The sequence below is a fragment of the Perca flavescens genome, chromosome 17 (genome assembly GCF_004354835.1).
Source record: "Perca flavescens isolate YP-PL-M2 chromosome 17, PFLA_1.0, whole genome shotgun sequence".
Lineage (NCBI taxonomy): Eukaryota > Metazoa > Chordata > Actinopteri > Perciformes > Percidae > Perca > Perca flavescens.
The window spans coordinates 4921985-4949973 of NC_041347.1; the positions used below are offsets into that span (position 1 = coordinate 4921985).

A 27989-nucleotide genomic window follows, 5' to 3' on the forward strand; every position below is an offset into this window, starting at 1 on the left:
AGCCGGGGCTTGTGAGTATCCCCACACCCGCCCGGGCGCCTCACACCCTGGGCAACTCCGGAGAAGAAAAGAGTCCAACCCCTATCCAGGAGTATGGTTCCAGAACCAAGACTGTGCGTAGAGGTAAGCCCCACCAGATCTAACCGGTAGCGCTCCACCTCCCGCACCAGTTCCGGCTCCTTCCCCCACAGAGAGGTGACGTTCCACGTCCCCAGAGCCAGCGTCTGCCGCCCGGGTCTGGTCCGTCGAGGCCCCTGACCTTCACTGCCACCCATGTGGCATTGCACCCGACCCCAACGGTTCCTCCCACAGGTGGTGGGCCCATGGGATGGAGAGGGAGTTGCCACGTAGCTTGTTCGGGCTGTGCCCGGCCGGGCTCCGTGGCAAACCCGGCCACCAGGCGCTCGCCGACGAGCCCGCCGTCTGGGCCTGGCTCCAGACGGGGGCCCCGGGCTTCCTCCGGGCAGGGTCACTCCATCTCTGCTTAGCTTTTTCATTGGGGTTTTTGAACCATTCTTTGTCTGGCCCCTCACCTGAGACCACTTTGCCTTGGGAGACCCTACCAGGAGCACAAAGCTCCAGACAACACAGCCCTCAGGTTCACAGAGACACACAAACGTCTCCACCACGATAAGGTGATGGTTCACGGAGAGGCTATATCTTCTGGTGTAATCAGGGGAACTGTTCCTACAGAATCCTCTCACAAGATCACAAGAATTCTGAGTGATAGAGCGCTCTGCGGGTCATTCGGGGTTCACAGACCATAGTTACATTCATAACTTTCGTTCCATTTCATCCCTGTTGACCACCAGAGGCGGTGTTTAAAGCACTGAATGACTTATACCAGCAGAGTCACGAGGAATCCTGAATACCCACCTCATTGAGGAGATTAAGGGGACCGTGGAAGGAGGACCACCCCCAGTAGATGGGTAATGGCAAGATTGACCCTATTGAACCTGGAGAATGTGCCCAGTGATGCTCATGATGCAGCTGCACAAATGTTCTCCAGGGGATACATCTCTCAGGGAAGACCATGATGTGGAAACACTCCTAGTAGAGTGGCACCTCATGCCAGAGAGCAGGGGATGGTTACTCATCCCATATGCATGGCTAATGCCATCCACAACCCAGTGGGAGCTCTCTCCAAGAAAGCACAACCTTAATTCGGGCCATCATAGCAGAGGAACAGCTGTTCTGAACGCCGAATGCCCGTGGTAGCTGCAATATAGGCTCCCAGGGCCTGTACTGGGCCCACAATTTCTGGTTTGTTCCCTCCCTTGTCTGTCAGGAAGAGAGACATCAGATTATGACTTCTCACTGTACCACTGTCAACCTTAGCATGTCAACGTTATATTGCCGCAACATACACTTTCAGGATAGAGGGAGACGTGCTGTCATCCAAGAGGGACTGCATGAACTCCAGGATGGTAGGCACGGTGTACTGGGTTCTCACTCGGGCCTGTACACCAATGACCGAATAGCTTCCACCTGTTGTCATACTGGATGCGGGTGGACAGCGCTCTGGCGTTCATGATGGTCTGCTTGACAGGGTCTATGCAGCTGCTCAGCAGCTGTTCGGGCCAAACCCACAGGTGGAGGCGCTGAGGGTTGGGATGCCAGATCCGACCTCTCAGTTTAGGCAGTAGGTTTTTCCTGTCTGGGAGGCGCTACGGCACGCTGCAACAAAGTCTGTGGATCAGAGAGAACCATGTCCTGGCTGACCAGAAGGGGGGCCACCAGTGACATCCTGTGACCCTTCGGAATGACTCTCTAAGTGTCAGCCAAATCAGCGGAAGCGGTGGAAAGGCATACAGCAGACCCTCGGACCAAGGGTGAGCCAGCGCATCCTGGCCTAGAGGGCTGGTCATATCTGTCAGGGAGAACCAAAGGGGGCAGTTGGTCGATGTCTCTGAGGTAAAGAATTCCACCTCCGCTCTGCCAAAGAGGTTCCAGATTGCACGCACCACCTCTGAATGGAGGCGTCACTCCCCTGGAATTGGCTTGTGACGGGAGTGGAAGTCTGCCACCTGGTTTTGGTCTCCCAGTAGATACATTGCTCGCAGGTTGGGCAGACGGGGAGCTGCCCACGTCAGGAGGTCCTGGGACACCTGCAGCAGCCGTGCGTAATTGGTGCCACCCTGGTGGTTGATATGGAAGATGGTCGAAAATGTTGTCTGACCGTACAAGCACATGACTTCCTCTCAGGTACAGCAGTAAGTGCTTGAGAACTTGGTGCCCCACTTGCAGCTCCAGAACATGGATGTGTTTGGTGCGGTCGTGCACAGAGCAATGTCCTTGAACTGTCCTACTCTGCCACACTGAGCCCCACCCTGAAGGCATGCATCGGTGGTGTCAATCTCTTATCTGGATGGGGCAGAGTCCATAGGGATGCCCCTCCATGTAGCCAGGCCGAGAAAGCACTGCTGTGAAACCCTGAGCTTCCGGTGTCTGTGCCACTTGGCGTCCACGTGGAAGCTGTTCAGCCACCTCTGCAGGGACAACTGTCGACACTGATGTTGCCCAAGAGATCCAGGAACATGACGTAGGGCAATAATCCCCCCATTTGGAAGAGGGCAAGTAAGTGGATAATATTTTCCACATGGAGAGGGGACAGACGGGCCCTCATGGTTGTCGTGTCTAAGGCCACACCAATGAAAGTTGTGGTCTGAGAGGGGTTTAGGCAACTTTTGTCTAGGTTTACCTTTAAGCCCAGCTTGGCCTTCCAGGTACGGCAGGATCGTCATGCCCTGAAGACTGCAGAGGTGCAAGGGCTGCCGCCATGCACCTGGTGAACACCCTCTGATTTCATGATGGGGGCTAACTAATCAGTTGAGCCTGTCTGTATGTTTTCTTCACTAAGTTCTATAACACAATCAATACAATTACAAAAATATTAATATTAATCAATACTAAAATGTTTAACCATCAGAACACCTTAAATTGTATTTAGCAATATTTGTATGAGTATCAAGTAGTATTACTATTCTTGATTCAGTGCAAAATCTAAGCTTACAAATATGGAACCTATTTGGGTTATATCAGAGTGGGTCATCGATGCTCTGGGTGAAGTGTTCCCCAGTGTACAGACCATAGTGCAGGGTATCTTTCTGGGCTGCAGCCCAGGCCATCTGCAGACTGGAGAAGCGAGCGGCCCATTGGCCCTGAGGGTCCACTGTCACCACCCCACCCAGCCCACCTACTCTGGACTTCATGTAGGCCAGAGCTAAATCACTGGCAGCCTCTACTGACTGACCTGAGAACAGAGGAGAGAAGACATTAGATTATAAATCAGTAAAGAAGTGTCATCAAGATGTCAGTGGAGTCACTGCAGCAACACTGATTGAGAATAAATCACCTTCTCTGTGTATATGCAAATTTCAGGCTGCGTTGAGAAATGCCTTTGCATCTTTACTCGTTGACAGCGACTCGCTTTCAATAGTAGTCTTAAATAGTAGTTTCCTATTGTTAAGGCTTTACATTTGTTATTATTTTATTTATATCCTGAGACTTTTCATTAGTTTATGCACTGATTTCTCTGGTGATGTAAGATACAGTACATTATTATATTTTCCGCGTAAAGTGCTAATTTGTGCATTTCTTTTCCTAACTGTATACCTTTTATATCTAGATTTTGTCTAACTGCTACTGCAAACACTTCAATATATACAATATAGCAAATCAAACGGAGGAGAAGTTCTCCCAGCCTGGTTCCTCTTTGTATTTTAAATCTTCTTGACAGTGTGCCAGTCGTTTGGATTGCTGTAAATTGCTTGTAACCATAGTTCAAATTTCTTGTTGAAGCAAACACTGTTGGGCTCTTAAACATAAAAGGCCAACTCACTAAATCAAAAGCCTTCTCCGCATCTAATGTTATTAACAAAAAATCTTGATTTTGCTTTTGAGCATAATCAGTTTTTGTATTGTTCACCTAATATTGTCTGTGTAATCGTGCTTTGTTTCTTGAATGTACTTATGTTTACAATGTGTTTGAGCTGCCTTGTGCTGTGTATGAATTATGCTATACAAATAACTTGCCTTGTCAGTAGCCTTCCTAGAATAAAGCCACACTGATCTGTCAATTATTTCTGTAATTATGACCTTTAGATTTATTGACTAATATTGCTGATATTATTTTGTAGTCAGTGTTAAGCAATTATATGGACGACGACTTGGCCAAGAAAAGCATAAGCGTACAAGACAACATACAGTTTCACATTCAATATAGTACAAGAAAACAATACAATAGGCTACATAAGTACAGATTAAGTAGGCATTTCAAAGCCGGCGCAAAGTGAGGTGCAATTAAGTCGATGGATATGCGGAAGTGGTATGGTGATAACACAATATACATGAATAGACAATCTAACACTGTTGTGATGTAGTAAAGAGTCAGAATACTGATAGTGCAAATTAAATTGTGGTCTAGTTAGTGATGTGGATAGTCTATATGAATGCTGAGAAGTAGTGAAGTCAATATACAGTTAGTGCAAGTTGTAATCTAGTTAGTGATGTGGATCAGTAATAACACAGTAAACACGAAAAGACAGTATATATGAATGATAAATGCTGAGATGAAGTAAAGGGTCAATGTACAGTTTGTGCAAAGTGTGGACTAGATAGTGATGTTGATCAATCGTATTGATGATATACATGAATAGACAGAACTATCTAAATGCTGAAATGTAGTAAAACGTCAATATACAGTTAGTGCAGGTTGTGGTCTAGTAAAGTAGGTGTAGATATGTGAAGTAGATGTGCAAAAATTGTATAACAAAAAGGTATTGCAACAATGGTGGGGAGATAATACAGTTTTGCATGCCAAGGCAGATGCAAAGTGCAAAAGCGCGTAAACAGATATGTGCAAAGGGGCATGACAGAGACAGTGGGATAGGGTGTATAAAAACAATGCATGAATGATGGAGAACAATTAGCACGTACAGTGATCGGAAAGGAGCTTAGTCAGACATGCTTTAAAGTTAGTTAGTGGGATAAGGGTTTTGAGTTTCATTCCAGTAGGGCTGGGAAATATATCGATATTATATTGATATCGTGATAGGAGACTAGATATGGTCTCAGATTTTGGATATCGTAACATGGTAATATGGCATAAGGTGTTTTTAAAGGCTGCATTACAGGAAAGTGATGTCCTTACCTGAATGTTCTATTATTTGTCTTTAGCCTCTTAGTCATTAAATACAAATTATTGATGATTATTTACCACAAATCTCTTTGTGTGAATATTTTTGTTAAAGCACCAAATGTCAACCCCACAATATCGCCGCAATATCAATATCGAGGAATTGGGACAAAAATATCGTCATATTTGATTTCCTCCATATCGCCCAGCCCTACATTCCAGTCATTTGCAGCTGAGAACTGGAACGAGTAGTGGCCAAAGGAGGTGTGTGCTTTTGGGGTGACCAAGGAGATGTAACTGCTTGAGCGAACGTTGCGGGTGGGTAAGGCTATTGTGATCAGTGAGCTTAGTTACAGCGGGACTTTGCTTAGCACGGACTTGTAAATGAGTTGGTACCAGTGAGTTAGGCGTGTGGCCAGCCAACTAATGCATAGAGGTTGCAGTGGTGGGCGTTATAAGGGAATCTGGTCACAAAATGCATGGCACTGTAGTATACAACATCCAGTTTTTTCAGGAGAGTTTGAGGCAGTTCTGTAAATAACATTACTGAAATCGAGAATTGGTAAAATTGTAATTTTCACCAAAGCAAGTTTGGAAGTGTGAGTGAAGAAGGCCCTGTTGCGGAATAGATAACTGATCCTAGACTTAACTTTAGATTGGAGGTGGTTTATGTGTTGCCGGAAGGAGAGGGAACTTTCTAACCAGACACCTGGTATTTGTACACTGCCACAATTTCTAATTCCAACCCATCGAGTGTGGCAATGCTGATCGGATGGGTAGGGGTGGGCAGTGATCGACTGAAAAGCATGAACTTGGTTTTGCCAGAGTTTAGAAGTAATTGGAGGTTTCGGAAGGAGTGCTGAATGGCATTGAAGCTCTCCTGGAGAATTGATAGCACATTATCCAATGAGGGGCCGGATGTGTACAGGATGGTGTCGTTTGCATAGGGTTATTGGATGGATTTGAGAGTGCCCAACAGTGCAACATTATAGAGGATTGCCATGTATATGCCCATTCCCCTCTAATGCATTATACAATTATTGTAATAGTAAAGGAGTTATTTGCTTAAGAATTGTTTTTTATAAAATGTTTGTTAATCCGTCATCTCCTGTAGATTTTCCTGCTTTCAGTCCCTGTATTTGTTGTTTGATTTCCTCTGCAGTCATTTTTTTTTTTTTTTATTTAGTATTTTTTGTATAACTCTTGGTAGGTTAAGGTTACTCAAATATGCATTATTTAATTTTGTAAAGATTTTTTTTGGGGGGGCTTTTCCCTTTATTAGTAGCAGAGACAGTGGATAGAAATGAAAGGGGGAGAGAGATGGGGCATGACACACAGCAAAGGGCAGCAATCTATATCTCAGTATCTTTCGGCTTAATGGCGATACATGCTAAATAGTATCTCGGTATTTTTACAAAGTAAACTAAATCTTCAGCTGTAAGTCAAAGCCACATGTGAGATGTCACAAGCACTTTTATTAAAATAAAATGCAAAAACATACAAAATACAAAAAAATACAGCTGTAACACATTTTTATCTAAAATAAATAGCCTTTATTAAATAAAAAAGGCCCATCTCTGAGAAAGCTCCTTCAGTGGCTTTCAACAACAGTAACAGACTGATTAAAAGAGGGAGGAAGTGAGGGAGTGAGAGAGTGAGAGACGCTCATAGACAAGAGAGGGAGCGTGTGATGGACTGACCATAAAGCGATTGTTACTGTACAGTTCTCTGGTTTATCAGTGAAGTGTCTGAACAGATTCAGATTCTCTACTCACAGAGTGAAGGCTGATTCATTATGAATGGGTCCAGGCAGCGCGGGTTAAATGCGCATTGGCAGGCCATCGTCATTACAAACGTCTTGTGTATGTAATGTTTGTATCCTAACTGCGCTGTATTTTTATGAACTATCATAATCTGGCCATGCGTCACATCTCTCCCCCGGGTCCAGCAAGCACTGACTCACCCCCTTTTCATAGAACTCATAGAACTTAAGTTAGTTACATCCAGTAACTACTGTTCTTTCGCGTTTTTAGCGGGCTGCCACAACAGAAAGTTACCAGCGAAAACACAGGTACAAATACAGGTTTTCCTCTCATGCTTAACAAAATATACAGCTGTGTTAATAAAAATTAAAACTGTAGACAAATGTCAGCAGTGTGGACCGGCGCTGCTGCAGGAGAGCCTGTGAGTGGGGGCGAGGCTGCACGGAGAGTGAGAGGAGAGATGCAAACACAGGCACGGTTTTACAGAGGAAATGGGTCACGTAACGCAACATTAAACTATATTGATATAAAATGTATTGTCTAATCCCATATCTTGTTTGAAAATATATTGAAATACTGCCCAGCCCTAGGATCAATCTCCAATGTGCATATTTGATCTAATTTAAGACGCTTTTCTGTTAGTACCATTTGTCTTTCTATGTTTATCCTCCATACGTTTCATCGATCTATGCCCGGGTATGGTACTCTAATCAAACAACTGGACTGTTGGGTCAAGTCTACTGGGATCCAGGCCCATGTCCCTGAGGTTAAAGAAGAACTCCGGCCGATTTTTACCTGAATCTTGATTGCTAGATTTTTCAGAGTACTGTCGATAGAAAAAAAAAAAAAAAAAAATCGGTGCTAGCAAACTGGAGTTGCTGCAGCTATGGCCAGAGCTCCCAGTTAGCTAAAATGCCAGTTGTGGGGGCAACTTGCTGGCAATGGACCTGCTAGCATGCAGCTAGCAGGTCGCACTCTGCTCTGACTGAGGGGGGGGATCTGTATGTACATAAATGAGAACTGTTGTAATAACGGGACAATTATAGATAAACACTGTGTATATTCCACCCAACGCCAATGTAAACACGGCGCTCTCTCTCCTGCTGAACACCATAAGCGAACAGCAGCGGGGCCACCCCGGTGTTCATATAATCGCAGGAGACTTTAACAAGGCCAACTTGAAGCACAGAAATTTTAATTGCATTTTGTGTCTGTTAAGAGGCACAAAGGAAGGCCCACTTTTAAAATATGCCCCCACAACTGGCATTTTAGCTAACTGGGAGCTCTGGCCATAGCTGCACCAACTCCAGTTTGCTAGCACCGATTTGGGATTTTTTTCTCCTCTATTGACAGTACTCGGAAAAATCTAGCGATCAAGATTCAGGTAAAAATTGGCTGGAGTTCTCCTTTAACCCTTGTGTTGACTTCGGGTCACATTGACCCATTTTCAATTTTGGTTTTATATCAGAAAATATGGGACGTAGAAATAAGGGCTGAAAATGTGTAGAAGAAATATTTTACAATTTAAAACGTTGGAAAAAGCTAAGTGTGTGTGTGTTACCTTGCTCCATGTGGAACAGGATGAGTCTGGCTAGAACAACCTTCATGATGGCTTCTCCGTGGCCTGTAGTTGACACTGCTCCCACCTGGTTGTCAGCATAACCTCCACACCCTGCAGTGACAATTTGAGAAGAAAATGCAAGTTTAGTGTTAGATTTAATTCATTTTTTAGGTACAAAGTTGTTCATTTGTAGTGTAGATGTGACAATACAGTAAGATCGAAATTAAATCATACTGTGGTAAATGGGGGATATAACAGAAAATAATAGACATTTACAGTTTGTTCTTTCAACAAATTTTTCCTTTAATAGTGTCAAAATAAAACCAGTTAGTATAAGGATGCAATTGCACATCCATTTCACTAGATGGGAGAGTAATGCTGAAGCTGCTTTTCTTTAGAAATACATTGTAGTGGCATTAAAAAACTTTGACACTTTATTGACAATCTGGTCATAGCTACAGTATAATTCAACCTTGCCACATTGTTCTAATTTTCCATACTGATACTGTTAGTGTTCAAAGCCATCATTATTATGGAAGAGCAGCTGCGGTAAATATGATGATTCATTAAAAGGTTCAGACATGAATCCTGCAGAGGATCCACTCTGTCCAACAGACTAATGGCCAATTACTATTTTACTTATCTGGGATATCTTTTTTAAGCAAATTAGTATTGCACTTACCTGGGCTATCATTTTTAGGCAAATTACTATTTAACTGGTATAATTTCTTTGTTTCAATGTTCTGTTTCAATGTTCAATGTTTGTGATTTTCATCATGATGATGACTGAATTGTAGTTTCAACTTTTTGTTTTCAGAGTAATCTTTTAGCAGATCCTTTAGAAAGGCCTGAAGCAGCCAGAATCCACTTCTGTGGATTGTATTTACTGGCCCGATGTAACTTTTTTTAATGGCTCCGGGGCATTGGGCAATCCTTATTGTTGGAACCTGTTGTGAGCGAGTGAGCCGGGCAGACGCAGCAGGAGAGTGGGGGCAGGGTTACGCGGAGGGTTTGAGAGAGGAGAGATGCAAACAGTGGCACGGCTTCACGGAAGAAATAGGTTATGTAACGCAACATCAAACTTTATCAATATAAAAATTGTATTGTCTCATCCCATTTCTTGTTTGAAAATATATCAATATAATACAAAAAGTCAAAGCAAAGCACCAACATAAGGATCAAAAGTTGCACTTTGCGACATGTGTCAGCAATGTTGAAAAGTATGTTGTTGGCAAACACAGAGCTCATTGTTTTGTTTACTAATTAACCACACATGCCGAACTTCTGCTGGTCAAAGGTCCCGGTTGTCAGACTATGATATCCTCTCTCTCTCTCTCTCTCTCTCTCTCTCTCTCTCAAAGGAATATCATTCCAGACTATATGTGTGAGGACTGACCAATGCAGGGTGTGTCGCCCACCCGTCCCTCCATCTTGTTCAGCATCCCACCAGTGGAGGTCGCACAGGCTACGTTGCCCTCACTATCGACTGCCACTGCTCCAACCGTGCCCATCTTCCCCCTACACAACAAAACATACAGGAAAAATAGAATTAGGATTGACTTACTGTACTTCATTTTATTATAAAAAAAACAACCTTTTTTGAGTATCAGGTCCTCACTGCTCTCGGCTCTGAAAAGTGTGTATCTTGCTCTTTTGTGGAGAATGCAGCTGTAGTCAGCTGGGAGTTAAAGCAATCACAAGGAATTTCAATGATGACCCAGAGTCACAGCAAAACAACCTGTGCAAACATCCAGGTCCTCATACTTCTCCCACTGCATAATCCAAATTGCCATTGTGGATTTGTGTGCTCAGTATGTTCCAGAAATGTCCCACTTTCCAATAAATGTTGACTTTGATACTTCAGGGGGTTCTGAGATATGAGGAGGCAATACATAAGTGTATTCAGTTATGTCCAGGAGAATCTGTGGGGGCTTTTCATTCAGCTAATTATCCTCCCTCCTGTCCTCCTTCCTCAAACCCAGAAATGGAAAACATGCCATTTTTTAAGAAACTCCTGTCACAATCTGTTCAATCTGTTTACTGATTGGTCAGCTGGTCTGATGAGACAGTTAAAGGATTGATTGCTGTGCAATCACCTTAAAATGACAGACAGTAGGAATCAACATATAATATGTGTATAATGAAGCAGGAGTGGATTGAGAAGTTGCTCTGGTCTAAAATCATCTAGCCAAAAGGACTACAGTTGAAAATTAGCCAGCTGGCTAACACTGGCACATTTACAGAAATGTTGATTAATGTGTGTTGTCCTTTATAAATAAAGAATAAGAATATGGACGTCTTGACTTTTTTGAACATGTTTTTGCCATGTTTCATTTGAAACTGCTGTAAATCCAAACCGGTTATGACTCACATTTGGCACTCCACAGGGTTGGCATCAGGTGCCAGGTTCTTTTTCCAGCGCATGCGAGAGTAGTCGGTGATGAGGGACTCTAGAGGCACCTCAGGGACACCCATGGATCGGGCAAACTGATTGGCCCCCTCTGCGGTCAGACATGCATGACCTGTCTAAAATGGAGATCAAATAGAGATCAAAGTTCACATCTATAAAACACATCTTTGAACTATAACAAAACCTATTTGTACACGGAAAACACCGTTGTTTTTTTCTCATAGTATTTTTTTATAATCTTTTTTTTAGGTTATACAAAATAAATTCCATTTGAGCAGTTCAAGTCTTCTAGCCAAGAGCGTAGCAAAGGCTATCATGTTTCTGCCGCTTTGGTTGAGACAGAGATCCTGCGGTACCGTGCGAAATATTGCTATTATGGCAAGAGGTTCTATGAATATTTCTAGGATATCAGAAAAGAATAGTGGTAACGGGCCATAGTTGATCCGTGGTCCGTACGGTTCAACACTCACGGTTTGGAATGCATGTGATTTATTGCAAAGTTGTGATTAATTGCAAAGTTTAACCATAATAATAAAGTGAAATAAATTGTTACTGTAGCTGTTACTTAAAGTAGGCTGATAAATAAAAAAAGATACAGGCAATGCAATTTTCTGTTCACGTGAACGGTTCATGTTAAAATCATAATCAGTTGATAGAGCCGGCTACAGCTCCGTCGTATCAACTGCAGTTGGTAGTTGAGTTACCCGAGAATAGGGGGCTTAGAGCCGCGGTTGGGTACCGAACCCCGGTGCTAATACGGCACTGGTGTCTAGCGAACAAATTTCGGTGCCACTTAAATGCCTGTGCTGCTCTCTAATGCCCCAAAACAGATGTTAGAGGCAACAGAAGCATTGCTGCATGTCACGCTAGTTAACATAGAAACGTTACACTAGGCAGCAGATAACGCTGATGTTAGCCTACTGTTCGCTAGTAGCTGGATTAAACACTGTTAAAATGCTGACAGCTAAACGGTGTAAAAGTGTGACTGTATTTCACTGTAGAGGATTTCAACACCGGGACGTACAACAGTCTGCTGCTAAAGACACAAACAAGCACTTGGCCACTGCTGTTGGCGGTATAACAACACAGACGAGACTAAATGGTGCTTTGACTTGAAACTGGTAAACCTTATGGTGTATTCAAAGTTATTGTAAAATACCCTTTTCTCATCTGTTTTTGTCGTTAAACAGCAATTTACTGGTGAAATATGTTATTATAAGTTATTGTTATTACATTTTTAATTAATCATTTAAATTCTCCCCTTTTTTGGGGTAATCTGAATATTGATCCATTACTCAAAACCGTGACTCAAACCGAACCGTGTTTTTTTTTTATCTGTTGCACCCCTAGAAAAGAAGTTCTGTTCTGTGAATGTAAATCTGTGGATATAAATCTGTTGATTTTGGGCAGAGCCAAAACATATGCAATACATTGGCTGGTGCTGTGTTTTGAGGTCACTTTTCAACTAGACTGCAGCCATAACAATGGTTAATGCTAGGGGTGTGACGAGACGAGATGAGAGATGAGACACGAGATTGGGTTCACAAGATCGAGACAAGATTTTAAACTCTATTTTACAGAAAACTACAATGAAGAAATAAGACTGGAAAAATAGTCCTTTATTCAATCGAAAGTCACAAAATAAAAACAGAGCAGTGAATGGTTTTGTCATAAACTCATATGACTGGTTTCTCTCCTGTTATACTGTTACTTACTCCATATGTATGGTGGAGAGGGAGTCTCTTCACTCAGAGAACCAAGATTACAACATAACTAAGCATTTTCTGGCAGTACGATTTACGTTCTAAAGCACAAATACCATCAAAACACTCAACAGATGCTCTTTTCTCCTCCTCTGCCTTTTATTAATTGCAGCACTAAACAAGGAAGTAGGCTACTCTAGTATTGATTTATGACCATTATAGGACGAAAGGAGAACTTTTCTCTTTGTTTAATATCATTAAAAGGCTTCCCGACTCATTTTAACAGAGAAACAGAGTGATGTGCACGAGACAGCGCCACAGTGAACTGCACGCTGCGGAAGAGAGAGCGGCGGTCATGGCGGCGGTACTCTCTAAAGTTTTTTAACGCTGGGATTTACAGGCAGCTTTTTTCTTCAGCTATCGCTCTGCAAAAGTAAACTCCGAGTCAACTTTGGAGAACGGGCGGAGGATTGTCAATGCTAATTTCTGCACTTGTGTACGGACATCAGAAGACACTTTTTACCTCGACGAGAAATCTCGTCACGTTTAATCTTGCGATATCTCGTGGAGACGACATCTCGTCACACCTCTAGTTAATGCATGTTATTTTGGCTCTTATTACACAATTCACAATTGTATGCCTTGCCCATCCCATATTTAAATGTACATACCTTGTCCATAACCAGTCTTGCTAGCTGGATAGGGTTGGCTATGTTGCGTACAGCAGACACGGCACCACTACCCAGTGTTTTCCCATCCATCACAATGGCATCCATCTCCACCTCTCCTTTGATGTTCAGCACAGACCCACACCCTGAAACATGATTTGAGAAATTATTTGATAGTATACAGAGGTGACATTTGGCCTATTTGTAAATAATTTGTATAAAAGTGATTTCCCCCCCATCTTGTTGCAAAGCAGGAAAGAGCAGGCACTATATTATTCTTAAAGAGCCCCTATTAAACTACTTTTCAGCGTAATTTTTGTACTCTTGGGGTCTACTAAAATAGGTTACATGCTTTGATGTTCAAAAAACCTACTATAGCTGTGTTCGAAACAGTTCCCTCATTCACAATTCCCTATATAGTGTTTATTAAATAGTGAACTATATAGGGAACGACCAAACAAGATTTCGGACACTCACTGAAAATATCGTTGGGTCAGTAGATGCGCCCAAGCATCACGTAAACAAACAAACAAAAATACTTCTAATACATATCTGAAACAAACCGAGCACTCAGGAGGAGAGTAAAAGGTTGTATATATGTTCACTTCCACTGTTTAGAAGCAAAAGCCCACTCCATTTTTCCTTTTCAGTTTGGTGTTGAACATCAAAAATTAACATTACCCGAAAACAGCGTATAGTTTCTTTTTAGCATCTCACATCAAACTTTCAGTCACTATGACCACTACTACGGTCAGAAACATTGTGCCAAAAATATGAACAATAATGTCGCTGTCCACGGGCTTATCTCCTAATGTTAGCTACCAACCGTTACCTTGAAACCATCCAGCAAATAGAGGTTACCGTAGGGTGCCATTATCTGAAACCGGTGATTTAACGCCACCGCTCATTTTACACACAGTTTAACAACAAAACTAAACGCTGAGTGAACATTACTAGCTATGTTTTTCATGTTGGTTTGAGCGGTATGCACCCCCAGTAACCTGGAAAATGGTTTTAAAAGAGTAACGTTAATACAGCGTGTCGGAGGAATACAGCGTCTCCTGCAGCGGGGAGTCGGAGGCAGAGGGACCATCACCGCAGCGTTCGCTAACGTTAGCTAACGTTAGCTTATTGTCTCAGCTGGTGTCTGATAAACAGTAAATTCATCAAATTCAGTGTCCACAATGTTATTGTCCAACAAACTTTAGCGGTCATATTTCACGGGAGTGCGGATTCCATGTCACTGCTTTCTTAGCGGTTTGTCACTTTGCTTAAGATTGAGTGACAAGTGTACTTAACCGGTTGTTTATTTGGTTGCCATGACTTTGCGAGTGATGACATTCTGTCACTGTTCCAGTTGCTCACCCTAAAAAGGGGAGAGAGAGTGGATGACAGTTTGCTTGAGTTCAGTAGAGCAAACAGCTCTGCAGAGTCATGTAATTACGACTTTATGACTTTTCATAAACAGCTGAAGGAAGCACTGCGCCGCTGCTACATGTACGTAGCGGAAACCCTGTTGTGCGTCTGCCCTATTTCTGATACCGTGGCCGTAGAAATTTTGCCGTGGCGGGCCGGCAAAATCAACATAGAGGAAACACTGCGATTAAAATAAAAAAATGCATTATTATGTTTTTAATGCAAATCAAGCATTTTATCAAGTTTGACCCCAACCTCTTCCCTTTATCGCAGCTTGGATGGTTATACTACGCTTTGTGTGGTCTATATCAACGGTGTTTAATTTCCGGGATTGTTCGGGTCCCACCGGAAGATCCGCGGGATGTCCTTCGTTTCGGCCGGATGTTCCGCTTTCTTTGTGTTGGCATTTTAAACTTCGGTCGACTGTTACGGTTACGGTTACTCGATCAATCATTAAAAGTATGACAACAAATAAATGACAGCATAACCCCACTGAGTCTAAAACAAAAAAAGAAGGAAATATAGCATTTATGAAAAATACTAAAATATAGTAAGACGTGTTAGGAAAAATTAGAACAATACTACATGTACATGTAAACATACAAATATGTACAAACAGTGTTAAACATACATTTTTTCCCCACTGCCCCCCTGGGCCAGTATATCAGGGTTTTACCTTTTCCAAATTGTTAATTTATGAATCGGATATACATGGTAATGATTCATCCAAACAACAAAAACTATTCTGCATCTACAAATATGAGTTCAGTAAATTTAGTTGAATTAGCACTCTAATAGTTTATAGTTTTTATAGAGTTACGCTTGTTTTAATTTAGATGAAAGGCCAGCTATAGTTTCACAGAGTCAAGCCATGACACTTCTGCCTTCACTCGCTCTTTGTAAACTTATGAACTTTGAATCAATATTGTGTATTTTGGTTAAATCATTAATAACTTTTGTAATATGGTTTTGGTATAGATGTTATTGTTCTTAAAGTATGCAACATAGCTAATTTGCCACAATCAGATCACTGCTGGCAACGTCCACAGCTTTTCATGATCCAACTTGCATCGGACTGCATCTCCTGGCTGCAGGACAGGTAAGGGCCGGGCTCCGTGGCGATGGCTGTAGTAATAAGCCTGCTTAGCTTTCAACAACCAGAGTTTTACTTGGAGCATACGTTGCTACCAGGTTGAATCTCATCAGTCTCATGAGAAGACCCTGACATCGCAACAGCACGTTGTCAAGGATGCGGTTGTTAATGAGAGGCACTAACGCCTTGTGGTCGGTTACTAGTTTGAACTGTTCCAGCCCATAGAGGTATCTGTAGAACTTTTCGCACACCCACACGCCAGCCAGACTTTCTTTCTCGATCGGAGCGCGTTTCTGCCTCAGTGAGGCGTCTGGAGCAGTACGCAACCGGTTTCCATTGCTGTCCATGGAGCTGGAGGAGCACACCCTCCAGTCCATAACTGCTTGCATCTGCCGACACAGCAGTGGGCTTCTTCATGGTCGTAGTAGGCAAGAACTGATGCTGTCATCAGTAGCTGCTTGATGCGCTCAAAAGCAGTTTGTTGTGCGTGACCCCATGTCCACGCATTCTTGTTTTTCAGGAGCTCATACAATGGCTGTCCTACTGTGGAGAGGTTGGGGATATATCTTCCCAGATAATTCACCATCCCCAGGATCCTTTTCAGCTCGTGTACGCTGGTTGATGGTGGCAGCTGCTGTATAGCTTCAATTTTATCTGGGTCAGGCTGGAATCCGGACTTGTCAATGAGGTGCCCAAGGAACCGCAGCTGACTTTGCCTGATTTTTCACGGTTGAGCTTCAATCCAGCTGTCTCGCTTTCTCCAGGTGCCGGTCGTGTTCGTCCACTGTGGCTCAATGGATGAGCATATCGTCCATAAAGACCTCAACGCCCTCAAACCCTTGCAGAGTCTCAATCATATTCCTCTGAAAAGTTTTGGGCGCGCTAGTTATTCCAAAAGGTAGCCTCTTGAAACTAAACTTGCCAAATGGTGTAATAAAAGGAATGAGCCTACAGCTGTCTGGGCGCAGTGGCATTTGGAAAAACCCACTAGCAGCATCGAGTGATGAAAAGACTGTGGCCCCACTTAGTTTTGCTGTGATTTCGTCTGTGCAAGCAGGATGTATTGTTCTCTTTTAACAGCCTCATTCAGCCTCTTGAGGTCGACACAGATGTGGGCTTTACCAGTCCTTTTTTTCAAGACTGGCACCATGGGTGCACACCAGTTGGTTGTCTGTGATGCCTCTCGATGATGCCATTTCTCTCCATCCTCTGGAGTTCCTTTTTGACCTTTTGCAGCATGGGAAGTGGCAAGCGCCTGGCTGTGTGTACGGCGTACATCTGAGCATTGTCTTTCAGCTGTATTCTAACAGGTTCAGTTTTTGGTGTCCCATGCTCGCCGTATGCCTGTAAATGTCCTGTGCTGCACACAGTCTCCTCCACCCTCTTCACCAGGTTCATCTTCACGGAAAGCGGCCTGCTGAGAAGATTATTGACAGCGTTTCCGCGTACAACATATGCTGTGTGCGGGTGAGTCTTTCCTTTATAGGTTACCATGCTCTGGAACTGTCCCATGCAGCTCTCCACCTGGGCTAGCCAATGGGATGGCTGCAGGCTCAAGTGGTTCAACTGGGTTTTGGGGATGAGAGAGTGGTAGGTCTCTTCACAGAGGACGTTCACATCGGCCCGTGTCGATTTTGAACTCAACCGGAGTGGAGCCCACCAGCAGCTTGACAGCTTCTCCGATGACCCATTAGCGGCTTTGTTCACTGCCCCAAGGAAATACGACTGCTGCTGCTCAGTGACCTCACTCACTGCTCTCTCCTGCACACTCTGCTCCAATGTCCAATTTTGTTACACGTGTTACATGTGGATTCTCGCACCGGGCAGTTTTCATCTTTGTTATTCCTGCACTTCCCACATTTTCCGTTTCCATCATTCCCTCGGTTAGGCTTAATGTAGTGTTTTGTGTGCTTATTGTGCTTGTGGGTGACTTTGTGTTGTCACTCCTTGCATGCTGACTTGCGAAGCGACCTCCTCCAACTGCCTCACCACCTCCACGCTTACCGCCAGAGTCAAGTCCTTCATTAGCTGCAATCTTCGCGAGACGTCTTTATCCAGAATTCCCACAACGATTCGGTTGCAAATGTTCTCTTCCCTATTCGCGCCAAAATCACAGTGTTCGGAGAATAAAAGTCTCTGCTTTCTCTTCAGGTCTTTGCACACATTGATGGAAACATGCCCTTGCATGTATAACATTTCTTCTAGGTACGAAGTACTCGTCCAACTTCCCCGGTACAATATCAAAACTATCCTTCTTGTCATCGTCCGTGAATGTTAACGAACGAAACCCATTCTCTGACTCACTTCACTGAATCTTACCAAACGCTGATTCCAATCCGGCCACTCTACTGGCTTGTCGAACGAAAAGTTTGATGGAGGATTGAATTTTGCCATGACTCCTCACCAGTCGTTCACTTCTGACACCATGTAAATGATAACGAAGGAGTCAGTTTATCGCTCATCGCTCGTCTTCTTTACTCTGAACTCCCAATGCAGGTAACAAGTGAACAGTGACACACTCGTTTTTTGGGTACTACTGTACATACCACAGTATATGAGCAGGTGCATTCTAACTACCGTATGACAATTAGCGCACCGCGCGGCCCCTCCACTTCACTCCCAGCCTCTAGGAGACTACTTTGCCGGGAGGAGAGCAAACAGCAGCAAACAGCATCTGCTGCAGCTGCAACTGGGGTCGAGTTGCGGCTGCAGCAACTAGAACCCAGCCGGGCAGCAGCTCTGATCTGGTTGGGTTTGAGTTGCTGCAGCAGCTACTGAAGGTCCACAGCTGTGTGGAGTCTTTGTGGCGGGTGCCGGTGGTTGGTGACGTTAGCGAACTCCATTTCTAATCGACATTAGATAGTATAGCACCTAACGCTAGCGTCAAATTACAAACAACTGACCGAGCGGGCAAGCGACTGGCCGATCAACTTGCCCGACGGACTGTTTTACTGGCCCCGGGCCGCTTATGTTGAACCCTGACAAATACATAATACATGTAGGCCTAGAGAACATGTGCAAAACATGCAGATTTGGCTATGTGGATTACTAAATGTACACCTCATTTTTACATTACCTGCATTAAAGGAGGGGTTATTCTCCAGCTGGGTCACAGCCTCTACCACAGCGTCCATGCTGCTGCCCCCTCTCTGGAGGATGGTGTACCCTGCTCGGGTTGCTGAGCGCACCCCTGAAGTGGAGTTTTCTGACCGCTCCTTTGGGATATGACCCGCCCCTCCATGGACCACCACTACTGGAAACATGTCAATCACCTGAGAAGGAAATGTGGAGAGATAAGATGTAACACAGGATGTAGAAACTAAGTAAAGTACAATATTTGCCTCTGAGATAGTAGTATAAAGTAGCATAAAATGGAAATACTCGAGTCAAGTAACGTTGCAAGTACCTAAACTTAAGTACAGCAAGCTACTTAAGTAATGTATTTATGGTGCGTTCTTTTTGTCCACCAAAGTCGATCTACGAGTTGTTTTCCGGAGTTAGGAACCGGAAGTTGCAAAAAGAACGCCACCAAGGTCGTATATACGACTCGTCAAGTCGTCTGAACTCAGAGGACCCCGAGTTCACTTTCAAAGATGGCTACGTCGTGCATCACACGTACTAAACATTGTGGTTTTCTACAATTTTAAGCACTTTTGTCTTTGTTGTAACCAAATGAAGAAGTTGTACACATAGCACTGTATACTGCTACCTATAGGCATGTCGCTACAGTCTTATTAGGAGTTAAATACTGCCTAATTAGTTATTTTGTAGCTTGTGCAGCTGAAATTGGCTAGAGACCCTCGGTTGCTATATGACAACAATGGCCGAGTCTTGAGCAGAAAGCAGAGCAGTAGCCTACCCGCGGTTATTCGTTTTTCGACACAGATGTGACGTCACACTCAACGACACTCGAAGACAAAAAAGAACGCACCATTACTTACATCACACCACTGGTAATATCCAAATAAATAGCCCTCATTGATTGTTCTCGGTCTCATTTCTGACATAAAAAAAAAATAACATCTGTAATAAATGTTGTGTTTCTTCACTAGATAGTAACTTAGATAAAAAGATTGGTGTTGCCTCAGCCAATAAAGCCTGTCTCAGGTCCAACACGAATTTCACTATTTACTAAACTCATAACAAAAAAAAAAAAAAAAAAAGAGTCCCATACTAGCAGCCTAAAATCTCATATTTTATCTGCTTTTATATTTTAACTGTTTTGAACTGCTCTTTAATGTTTAATTTCTTATGCTGCACTGTAACTTTTATTCTCGTATATTATCGTTTTTTAACTGCTCTTTAATGTTTTATGTAAAGTACTTTGAATTGCCCTGTTGCTGAAATGTGTTATCCCCACTAACACAGAACGTTTAGGGAACGTTGGGGAACATTCGTTTTTGGTTCTCTAAAGCAGTGGTTCTCAAACTTTTTTCAATAATGTACCCCTTTTGAATTGTTTCTTTAAGCCAAGTACCCCCTGACCAGCGCTAATCATTCCTGTTCCTGTATATAAACAGGAACAGTACAGCGCTGTCAGCAATAGATTTACTAAACAACAGCCTTGTAATCTTTTAAATGCTAATGAGAAAAAGAGACAAAAACTGTAAAAAAAGCCAAAAACTTGGAAAAAGATGGTAGAAAGAAGGAAGGAAGTAAGGCCAGAATAGGTCAAAATAGTATCAAAAACTTCAAAAACAGTGACATAAGAAGAAAAAAGTGAGAAACTTGTTAAAAGTAGAAGGACAGTATAGGAAGGAAGGCAAGATTAGGTCCAAAGAAAGCGACACAAATGTCACATTTTTGGTAGAAAAAAAAGAAATTTCTACATAAAGAGGAACAATGTTCTGGACAACAGCCTTGTAACTATTAAACATTTTGTTAAATATCTCACGTAGCCCCTGCAGTCCTCCAAAGTACCCCTAGGGGTATACGTACCCCCATTTGAGAAACACTGCTCTAAAGGTTAGTTCGAACCAAACCAAAAACTAACGTTTAGGGAACGTTCCCTCAGGGTTATAACGTTCCCTAAACGTTAGGAGAACTAACCAACTGAAACGTTCTCCTGTGGTTGCACTGTACCTCCACACAACGTCCCCATTTGGTTGTTTTTGGTTGTTCTGAGTGCGGTTTTGAAATGTTTATTTAAAACAGTTCCATTTAAGTTTTTGAAGTAGCATATAAAAGGTTTGCAGTCACTTGATTTAGATTCACTCAAAAATGATTGGTCTTATAAAATCTAAGTAAAATAAACAACATAGCAAGATAATATATTTATTTTTAGGCTGATATCAATTTTGCTAAAAACTGTACTTTTGTGCTTGATTTCGTTTTTTTAACTTTATTAGGTGAAAATACTTAAGACAAGAATCTATCGATTTTCACAACTAAGAAAATTCACTTCTTTCATTTCACTTCTAACAAGTGGCTCAATCAGTTCAGTGTTTAAATCCAACCGTTACACCCCCCCGCCAGTAGGGGAAGACCCTGCCTGTGCTCTCAGGTGACCGATTCAAGTCCTGTCCTCCTGACTTCCGTTTGCGTTTGATACGAACACACGGACAAACGATCTCACGAAAAAGTAAGTGAAATACGTTACAGTTTCATGATGTTATGGTTGTAATGCAACGGTTTGGGTTTAACCGTAAGCCCTTTCCCTTGTAGTGTTTTGTTATATTCCGGTTTTGATCAGGTTGACCAAAAAAGGTTCAAAAACTCACTTCAGCATTTGTTTTTCCCCTCGTTGCCATCTTGCCAGTCAAGCAGCAACTTGTTCAAAACTTTGTCTTTTTGGTAAACTCTTTGTGCACAAACAATGTTCTCAATGCTCGAGTTCATGTATAAATCCCCTGAGACTTCGTGCAAAGTTTCATGTTGTGTTGAGCCTTCTTAGTGTTTTACATATAGTGATTTTGATGCGATAAAAGTGCCCCTAGCTCTCCCATTCAAAAGGCCATTTAACCCAAAAACGACAATACGATTAATCTTAAAAGTGGCGTTTCCATCCTAATTATGCTTTTAAACGAAATTTGACTCTGGTACATTCACAAAAAGATCCTAGGTTGCATTGTGGCGAGAGTTACGCTTTAAATGGACTGCATATATATTGTACTTTGTTTGCTGCTGTGCACGACATGTATGCTTTGCCGCATTGTATGTTTTGTGTCATTGTGTTAACCTGCTTGCGTTGTTGTTACAAATAAGACATACCAGTTCTTTCAATTAGTTTTAGTGTACAGTACATAAATGATAGTCAGTACAATCAGTCATTTTAGGCAAGTCACTCGGCGGCCACCTTGCAACGTACTTTGGGCAGTTATTGGCAAGCTATTTTCCTATTTAAGTGAATGGGGAAGCATACAGGAAGAGAGGGAATATGTGTAGGCTACACAAAGCTGCCATACTGGCTTTACAAACTAACCCCATGCATTTCTATGGATGCTGTGTCTCCCCATTAGAAAGTCTCTGGGCAACAATGCAAAAGCCCTGAGAAATACTGTCACATACAATATACATTATATTAATACATTCAAATATTATTTTTGCAATCAGTACAAATTGTATGGTCTTTTATTTCAGATGACTCCGGCCCACAAGCAAGAAAGCGTTCCAGGACGGAGCGTGTGTCTGGAAGCCCTGTCCGTAAGTTAACATTTATACATGCATTTAAGAAACCAGAGTCCTATTCCTACCACGGAACTACTGACACTCAACCTGGTGCTTCTCATGTGACTGTTCTGATGTGTTTGTCTTTTCCTACCTTTTTTCAGGTCAGTAGACATCACTGCCTCCACTACCTGCATGTAAGTTTTTTTTTTTTTTTTTTTTTTTTTTTTTTGCCATTGTCTAATGTAACATAGTAGTTATGCAATGGCATTTGCAAGAAACCTACCATGAATGAACTGACCAATATTCATATCTACTTTCTTTTTAGATGAGTCAACACCACAACTTTTCCTGACAAGACCGGAGGTTCGACAGGAGGTACTGCCATCCGTCGCATGCTACGGCGAGTGGCAACCAATGATGTTCTAAAACTGTATATCCTGCGGGGCAGAAAGGGAAAGAAGGCCTTCCAGGACCTGACGATCTGCAGGGTTATAACAGGCAGGTGTTATTTTATTGTTCACATCAGTATTATGCTTAGCTAGGCTAATAAGAGGTTTTAATTTGACTTGTAATGTTGCTTCATTTTGACTTCTACTCTAGTGGTCTCCCAGAAAAACTTCCCCACGCTGACTGCAGCAGACGCGGAGGACTTGATTGGGCAAGTGCTGAAGTTTGCCCCACACAGATGGTAAATTGAAATTCTTCTGTGATGTTAATAATAATAATCATAATAATCAAAAACTATCAATATTTGTGATCAGAATAAAAACAGGGTCGTTAGTCAGGCAATTTGTCTTGCTTTTGTTAATGTGTTTATTCTTAGTATGACATATCAAACTTTTGTTTCTTTCTTTTTAGGTCAGCTGAGAAGGACTGAGCCTTCAAAACCATGGAGCTCTATTTATTTTTTATTTTTTTGCAGAAGCAAGAGCTGTTGGCCATCCTCCTGCCTCCTCCTCTCTGGCTGGCGCTACAGATCCCTGCACACAAAAACAACCAGACACAAGAACAGCTTCTTTCCCACTGCCATCACTCTCTGAACTGTTGATAAGTGGGGTCATCCCCACTTTGGCCATTCACCTACACATTACATACTTTATCATTCCAATATGTATCTTGCACAATACATTTGCACTATTACTTTGCACTCTACATCCTTATCTATTTTGTATTTTGTTTATTCTTCTTTGTATATTGCAAATTAAAGTTTTAAATCCCATCAAGTTTGCCTGTTCATTCATTCCTGCTAATATATAATAATTCATTCCTGCTCATGCAGACGGTTTAAAGTAATAATAAAATTAGTATCATTGTTGTTAAAGTTTGTTAAAGGTTAGGGGAATTTAAAAAAGAACGTTAGGGGAACGTTCCCTTAAGGTTGCAACGTTAGGGGAACATTCCATAAAGGTTACACCGTTAGGGGAACGTTCTCTAAAGGTTGAAACGTTAGGGCAACGTTAGGGGAACGTTCTCTAAAAGGTTGCAATGTTAGGGGAACGTTCTCTAAAGGTTGCAACGTTAGGGGAACGTTCTCTAAAGGTTGCAAAGGAACCAAAGGTTCTGACAACGTTCGGAGAACGTTCAATGTAACCAAAAACAAACGTTCCTAGAACGTTCTGGGAACCAAAACTTGTTAGCTGGGTAGCAGCCTAAAATCTCGTATTTTATCTGCTTTTATATTTTTAACTGTTTTGAACTGCTCTTTAATGTTTAATTTCTTAAACTGCACTGTAACTTTTATTCTGGTATATTATGTAAGGGATAATGTAGAGCAAGGCGGTTGTTATAGCGAATACAACCCCGACAGTCGCGGAGGGGTCTTGAATCAGCCTGAAGGGGTTGTATTCGCTATAACAACAGCCTCGCTCTACATTATCCCGCTTATTACATGGCTACTTACCAAATAAATCAATAATTTGACTAATAACTTGACAAAATATTGATTTAAATGGGAGTTTATTGATTTAAATACGGCATTTCAGAATGTTTGTAAACAATAGGCACCAAGATACTTCCGGGTGGCAGAACGCGAGCGGCTTCTACGGACCAACTGAAGAGATCCAGCTACTGTAAACCGTTACATTGTTACAAACGTTGTTGATAAAAGTTGAAACGATGACGAAAACGTGCTGTGTTTGGGGTTGCACCGCCAAATATACAGCACAAAGTGTAGGGTTTTATCGATTTCCTTCAGAAAAAAGTAAATTTATCCAGCGGAACCTGTGGGTGAGGAGGTTAAAGCGAGTGGACGTCGTCAAAAGTAGCACTACAGAGCAAGCATGGCGCCAGGATTCCAGTTTTGGATGGGCCAGACCAATTGTGGGTGGGCCTTAAATTAAAAACGTTATCAAATCCCTGTTTAACCTAATACAAATGACTGGCAAATATACTGTTATATTATATATATTATATGTGCCTACATAATAAAGATTGTAATAGCTTGATGCTATTTATATGTTGTTGCATTGTAAAAAGTTTCGGTGCAAAGGACGGACCTATCCGCGATCGCTCTCCTTGGTTCTGCCCAAAAGAAGAGCGCTTTGGAATCTCCATTACGCCCCATACCTGGCTGGGCTATAGCGCATCTCTCCTAACCTAAGGCCTATCGACTGTAAAAGTGGTCAGGAATCTAATATTTCCCCAAAACATAGTTTAGTTCTGCTCGTATAACATGAGGCCGAATATTTCACAATTCTTTTCAACTGTTTTAAGTTTTCAACAATATACAGATCAACCAAACTGCCCGACAGGTTCAATCAATACTCGGCCACAGAACGTGTTCATTGACAACGTCATCTGTCATGTAAAACAAGACTCACGTTATTTCCTTACTTTAGTGTGATGATTCATGTTATAAACATGTTTAACAAAAATAAATAAATCGCATTAATAGCCCTAAAGCATTATTGGCCATAACAAGAGAAAACCATGAGGGAACAACAACTTGACAACCGTAACAAGCGGTTATAGAAATAGAACTGCGCCTGCAGCTTCTGTAGCGGGTTATGAATTGATTATTTTAATCCATATATCTCATATAACGACATAATACAATACAGGCAGAGGAGCCACATACCTTACTGTTATCCTCTGGCGGTCCTAAACAATTAAACTGGTCGCTGGCCGCGCTAGCCGCGTTAGCATCCTGCGGTGGCCGAGACAAAGATGTGCTAGGCGTTGTGGATCTCAGCTCTCCTTCATCTCCTGGTTGCAGCGATGACTCTGAGACCGTTCGTGCACGTTTAAGGTACCTAAACAACGACTGTTGCAGCCTTGTCCTTTACTGGAAATGATTTTCACACTCTCAGATCACTGGGAGCTAGCCTAGCATACCGACAAGCTACATCCGATCTGAACCTTACTGTCTGCTGAACTTGCGCAGAAACATAAAAATAGACATGACCCGTTTTTTAAAATTGTTTTTGAAAACTAAACATTTAGACAATTTTAGCACAAAGTATGAGATTATTTGCCGATTTTTAATAATTCTTCACCAAATTATAATATATTAATTCATTAATGTTTTTTGAGGAAATGTTTTGGGTGGGCCTGTTGAAAAGGCCCATCCAAAACGCCGTGCCTGCTACAGAGAAGAGACTGCCTGGTGGCGGAGTAGCCACTTCTTACGGGGCAGACTGATCAGACTCACTGCCAGTCACTCCCTGAAGTAAAAGTATTATACAAGGAAGAGACCGTCATGTAGGCTTCAAATGTCAATGGAAAAAATAGGAAAAGCAAAACATAGCTAGTTGTGTGTGTACCACATTGGTTTCATCATCACCGCGAGTTTAGTTTGAGTGCTGACAGCGCTAGCTACAGCGCGCTATCCATTTCAGCGTCAAAAGCTCGTCTGTGCCATCCGATCCGAGCAACAGAAAACGATCATAGCCTTTTTAGTTAGATAACAGGGAAATAGAACATCTACCAAAGCCTAACATAGTCAAACAGCAACAGTCACTAAAATAACTAGCTACTTAATAGTAGGCTGAGGCTCATTTAAAAATGATGGTAGTAGAGTGCTACATATGTAGCGCTCTACTACCATCTATGACCAAGGTTAGGCATTTCATTTATTGCTATCTCCGGAATTAGTTAATCAGTCCCTCATTTATCATGTTAACTATGTCTGAATTTCCAGCACATCTGTTTTTGAATAAACTTACCTGTTGAAATGTAAATTAGGCTACTGTCGATGTTGGGTCTCCATTCCAAGCAATTTACTAGCGTTGCCATAGGAACGCTTCGGCTTTTGCCACCCTGCTTCCACTAGAGAAAATAGTCCGTTCCGTCTCTACGGTTGGAATCCTGCGTCCATACCAACGTTAAAACTCTGTAATACAATCCTTCATCTATTAGCTACTCAACACCACCTTACGGGCTGTGGTAGTAGCCGTATATTTTATGGGGTGCTGCCGTGGTGGACAAATGACCCAGCTGCTGTTTTAATCACTGCAGGAATTGACACAACATTAAGCGTTGTAGTGAGCTAGCGGGCTATCGGCAGCTCTAATTTACATTAAACTGAACATTTCTATTGACGGTGAAGTGAGACACGGTGAATGGCTTCTTTGGGAATATTTATGTGGAGGTTTATGTCCTCATTCATCTCGTTTCCTTTTTGCAGAGCCGCTGCATGTTGACACACCTGTAAGTTAACGTTAAACAAGTTGCAATGTAAGCTAACTAATTAGCGTTGTTTTCCCTACGGCTGTTACTGCGTAGCTAGCGATCATAGACGGTATAGAAAGATACTAGCGATAGACGCTCATCAGATCTGCTGTCATTGCTTGGAGGACATAAGTTGCTCCACGTTTCCCCACTTTTTGCCACAGCTGATAGGCTAAATTATCCGGACTTCTTTCAGCAGATTGATTGATAGCTGTCCTCCAGAGTGAACAGAACTGCGTCCATGGCAACGCTCTGCTTTTGCATGGCAACGGTGTGTTATCCTTAGCAGCGGTCTGTTATCAAGAAATAACAGACCGCATTCTACATTAGAATTCAACCAAGCCATGTAATAACTGTTTTTAACTGCTCTTTAATGTTTTATGTAAAGCACTTTAAATTGCCCTGTTGCTGAAATGTGCTATACAAATAAAGCTGCCTTGCCTTGTAACGTGTTCTCGCGCAAGCCCCCATGGGCTAAATCTTTTAGTCTGGGTTAGCGTTAAACTACATTAACCTAGCGTTTTATTAAGACAGGTGGCTAAAGCAGTTACAGGATACACATATATTTGAAAATATATGAAAGGAGAGCCACTTGGTGAGCTGTGTATCGGTATGATGAATTGACGCATGAGACACATGAACGTTGAGTAACGTTATATAATATAACGTAAGCCAAGCAAGGTGTAATGGCTACCATGGCTAATATCTGCACCGTCAACCGGTAACGATAAAACAACCGACCCAGTGAGACGTATACAACTCAACAATGTAGTTAAAATAGTTTGCTTAATGAAAATACTCAGTGCACCTACTTACCCTGAAGATTGACCTATTTGCTTACAGCTTAACGGAAAGCTAACGTTATAGGCGACACGAAAGCCTGCATGCACAGATAATACAAATCATACCGTTTAGCACAAGAAGGCAAATGACTAACGAGCTTCGCACCAAAATATCACCG

The 27989-nt window shown here is 42.3% G+C and overlaps 1 protein-coding gene across 6 annotated transcripts; it reads right to left on the bottom strand.

Annotated features, from left to right (window-relative positions):
* Positions 1 to 599: 599 nt before the first annotated feature.
* Positions 600 to 27985, bottom strand: asrgl1 (asparaginase and isoaspartyl peptidase 1). 6 transcript variants are annotated; one of them, XM_028602650.1, is made up of 8 exons: positions 27845 to 27976; positions 26524 to 26690; positions 18828 to 19023; positions 13246 to 13388; positions 10833 to 10987; positions 9858 to 9979; positions 8462 to 8572; positions 600 to 3253 (listed from the first exon to the last, which is right to left on the bottom strand). In XM_028602650.1, the coding sequence occupies exons 3-8, from the start codon at positions 19012 to 19014 to the stop codon at positions 3039 to 3041; spliced, it is 933 nt and encodes a 310-aa protein (XP_028458451.1). In that variant the 5' UTR covers positions 19015 to 19023; positions 26524 to 26690; positions 27845 to 27976; the 3' UTR covers positions 600 to 3038. The 6 variants fall into 6 exon arrangements, with proteins under 6 accessions (XP_028458451.1, XP_028458454.1, XP_028458450.1 ...); XM_028602653.1 differs by lacking the exon at positions 26524 to 26690 and having other exon boundaries at positions 27937 to 27985; XM_028602649.1 differs by lacking the exon at positions 26524 to 26690.
* Between the last annotated feature and the right edge of the window lie 4 nt (positions 27986 to 27989).

What these genes read in the sequence shown, in the direction of transcription:
- asrgl1 (XM_028602653.1), bottom strand. Translation starts at nt 19,014, where the DNA reads ATGTTTCCAGTAGTGGTGGTCCATGGAGGGGCGGGTCATATCCCAAAG. An exon ending in TAACCCCTCCTTTAATGCAG is followed by an intron (nt 13,389 to 18,827) that starts GTAATGTAAAAA and finishes ATCATGTTTCAG; the next exon opens with GGTGTGGGTCTGTGCTGAAC. An exon ending in CAAGACTGGTTATGGACAAG is followed by an intron (nt 10,988 to 13,245) that starts GTATGTACATTT and finishes TCTCCATTTTAG; the next exon opens with ACAGGTCATGCATGTCTGAC.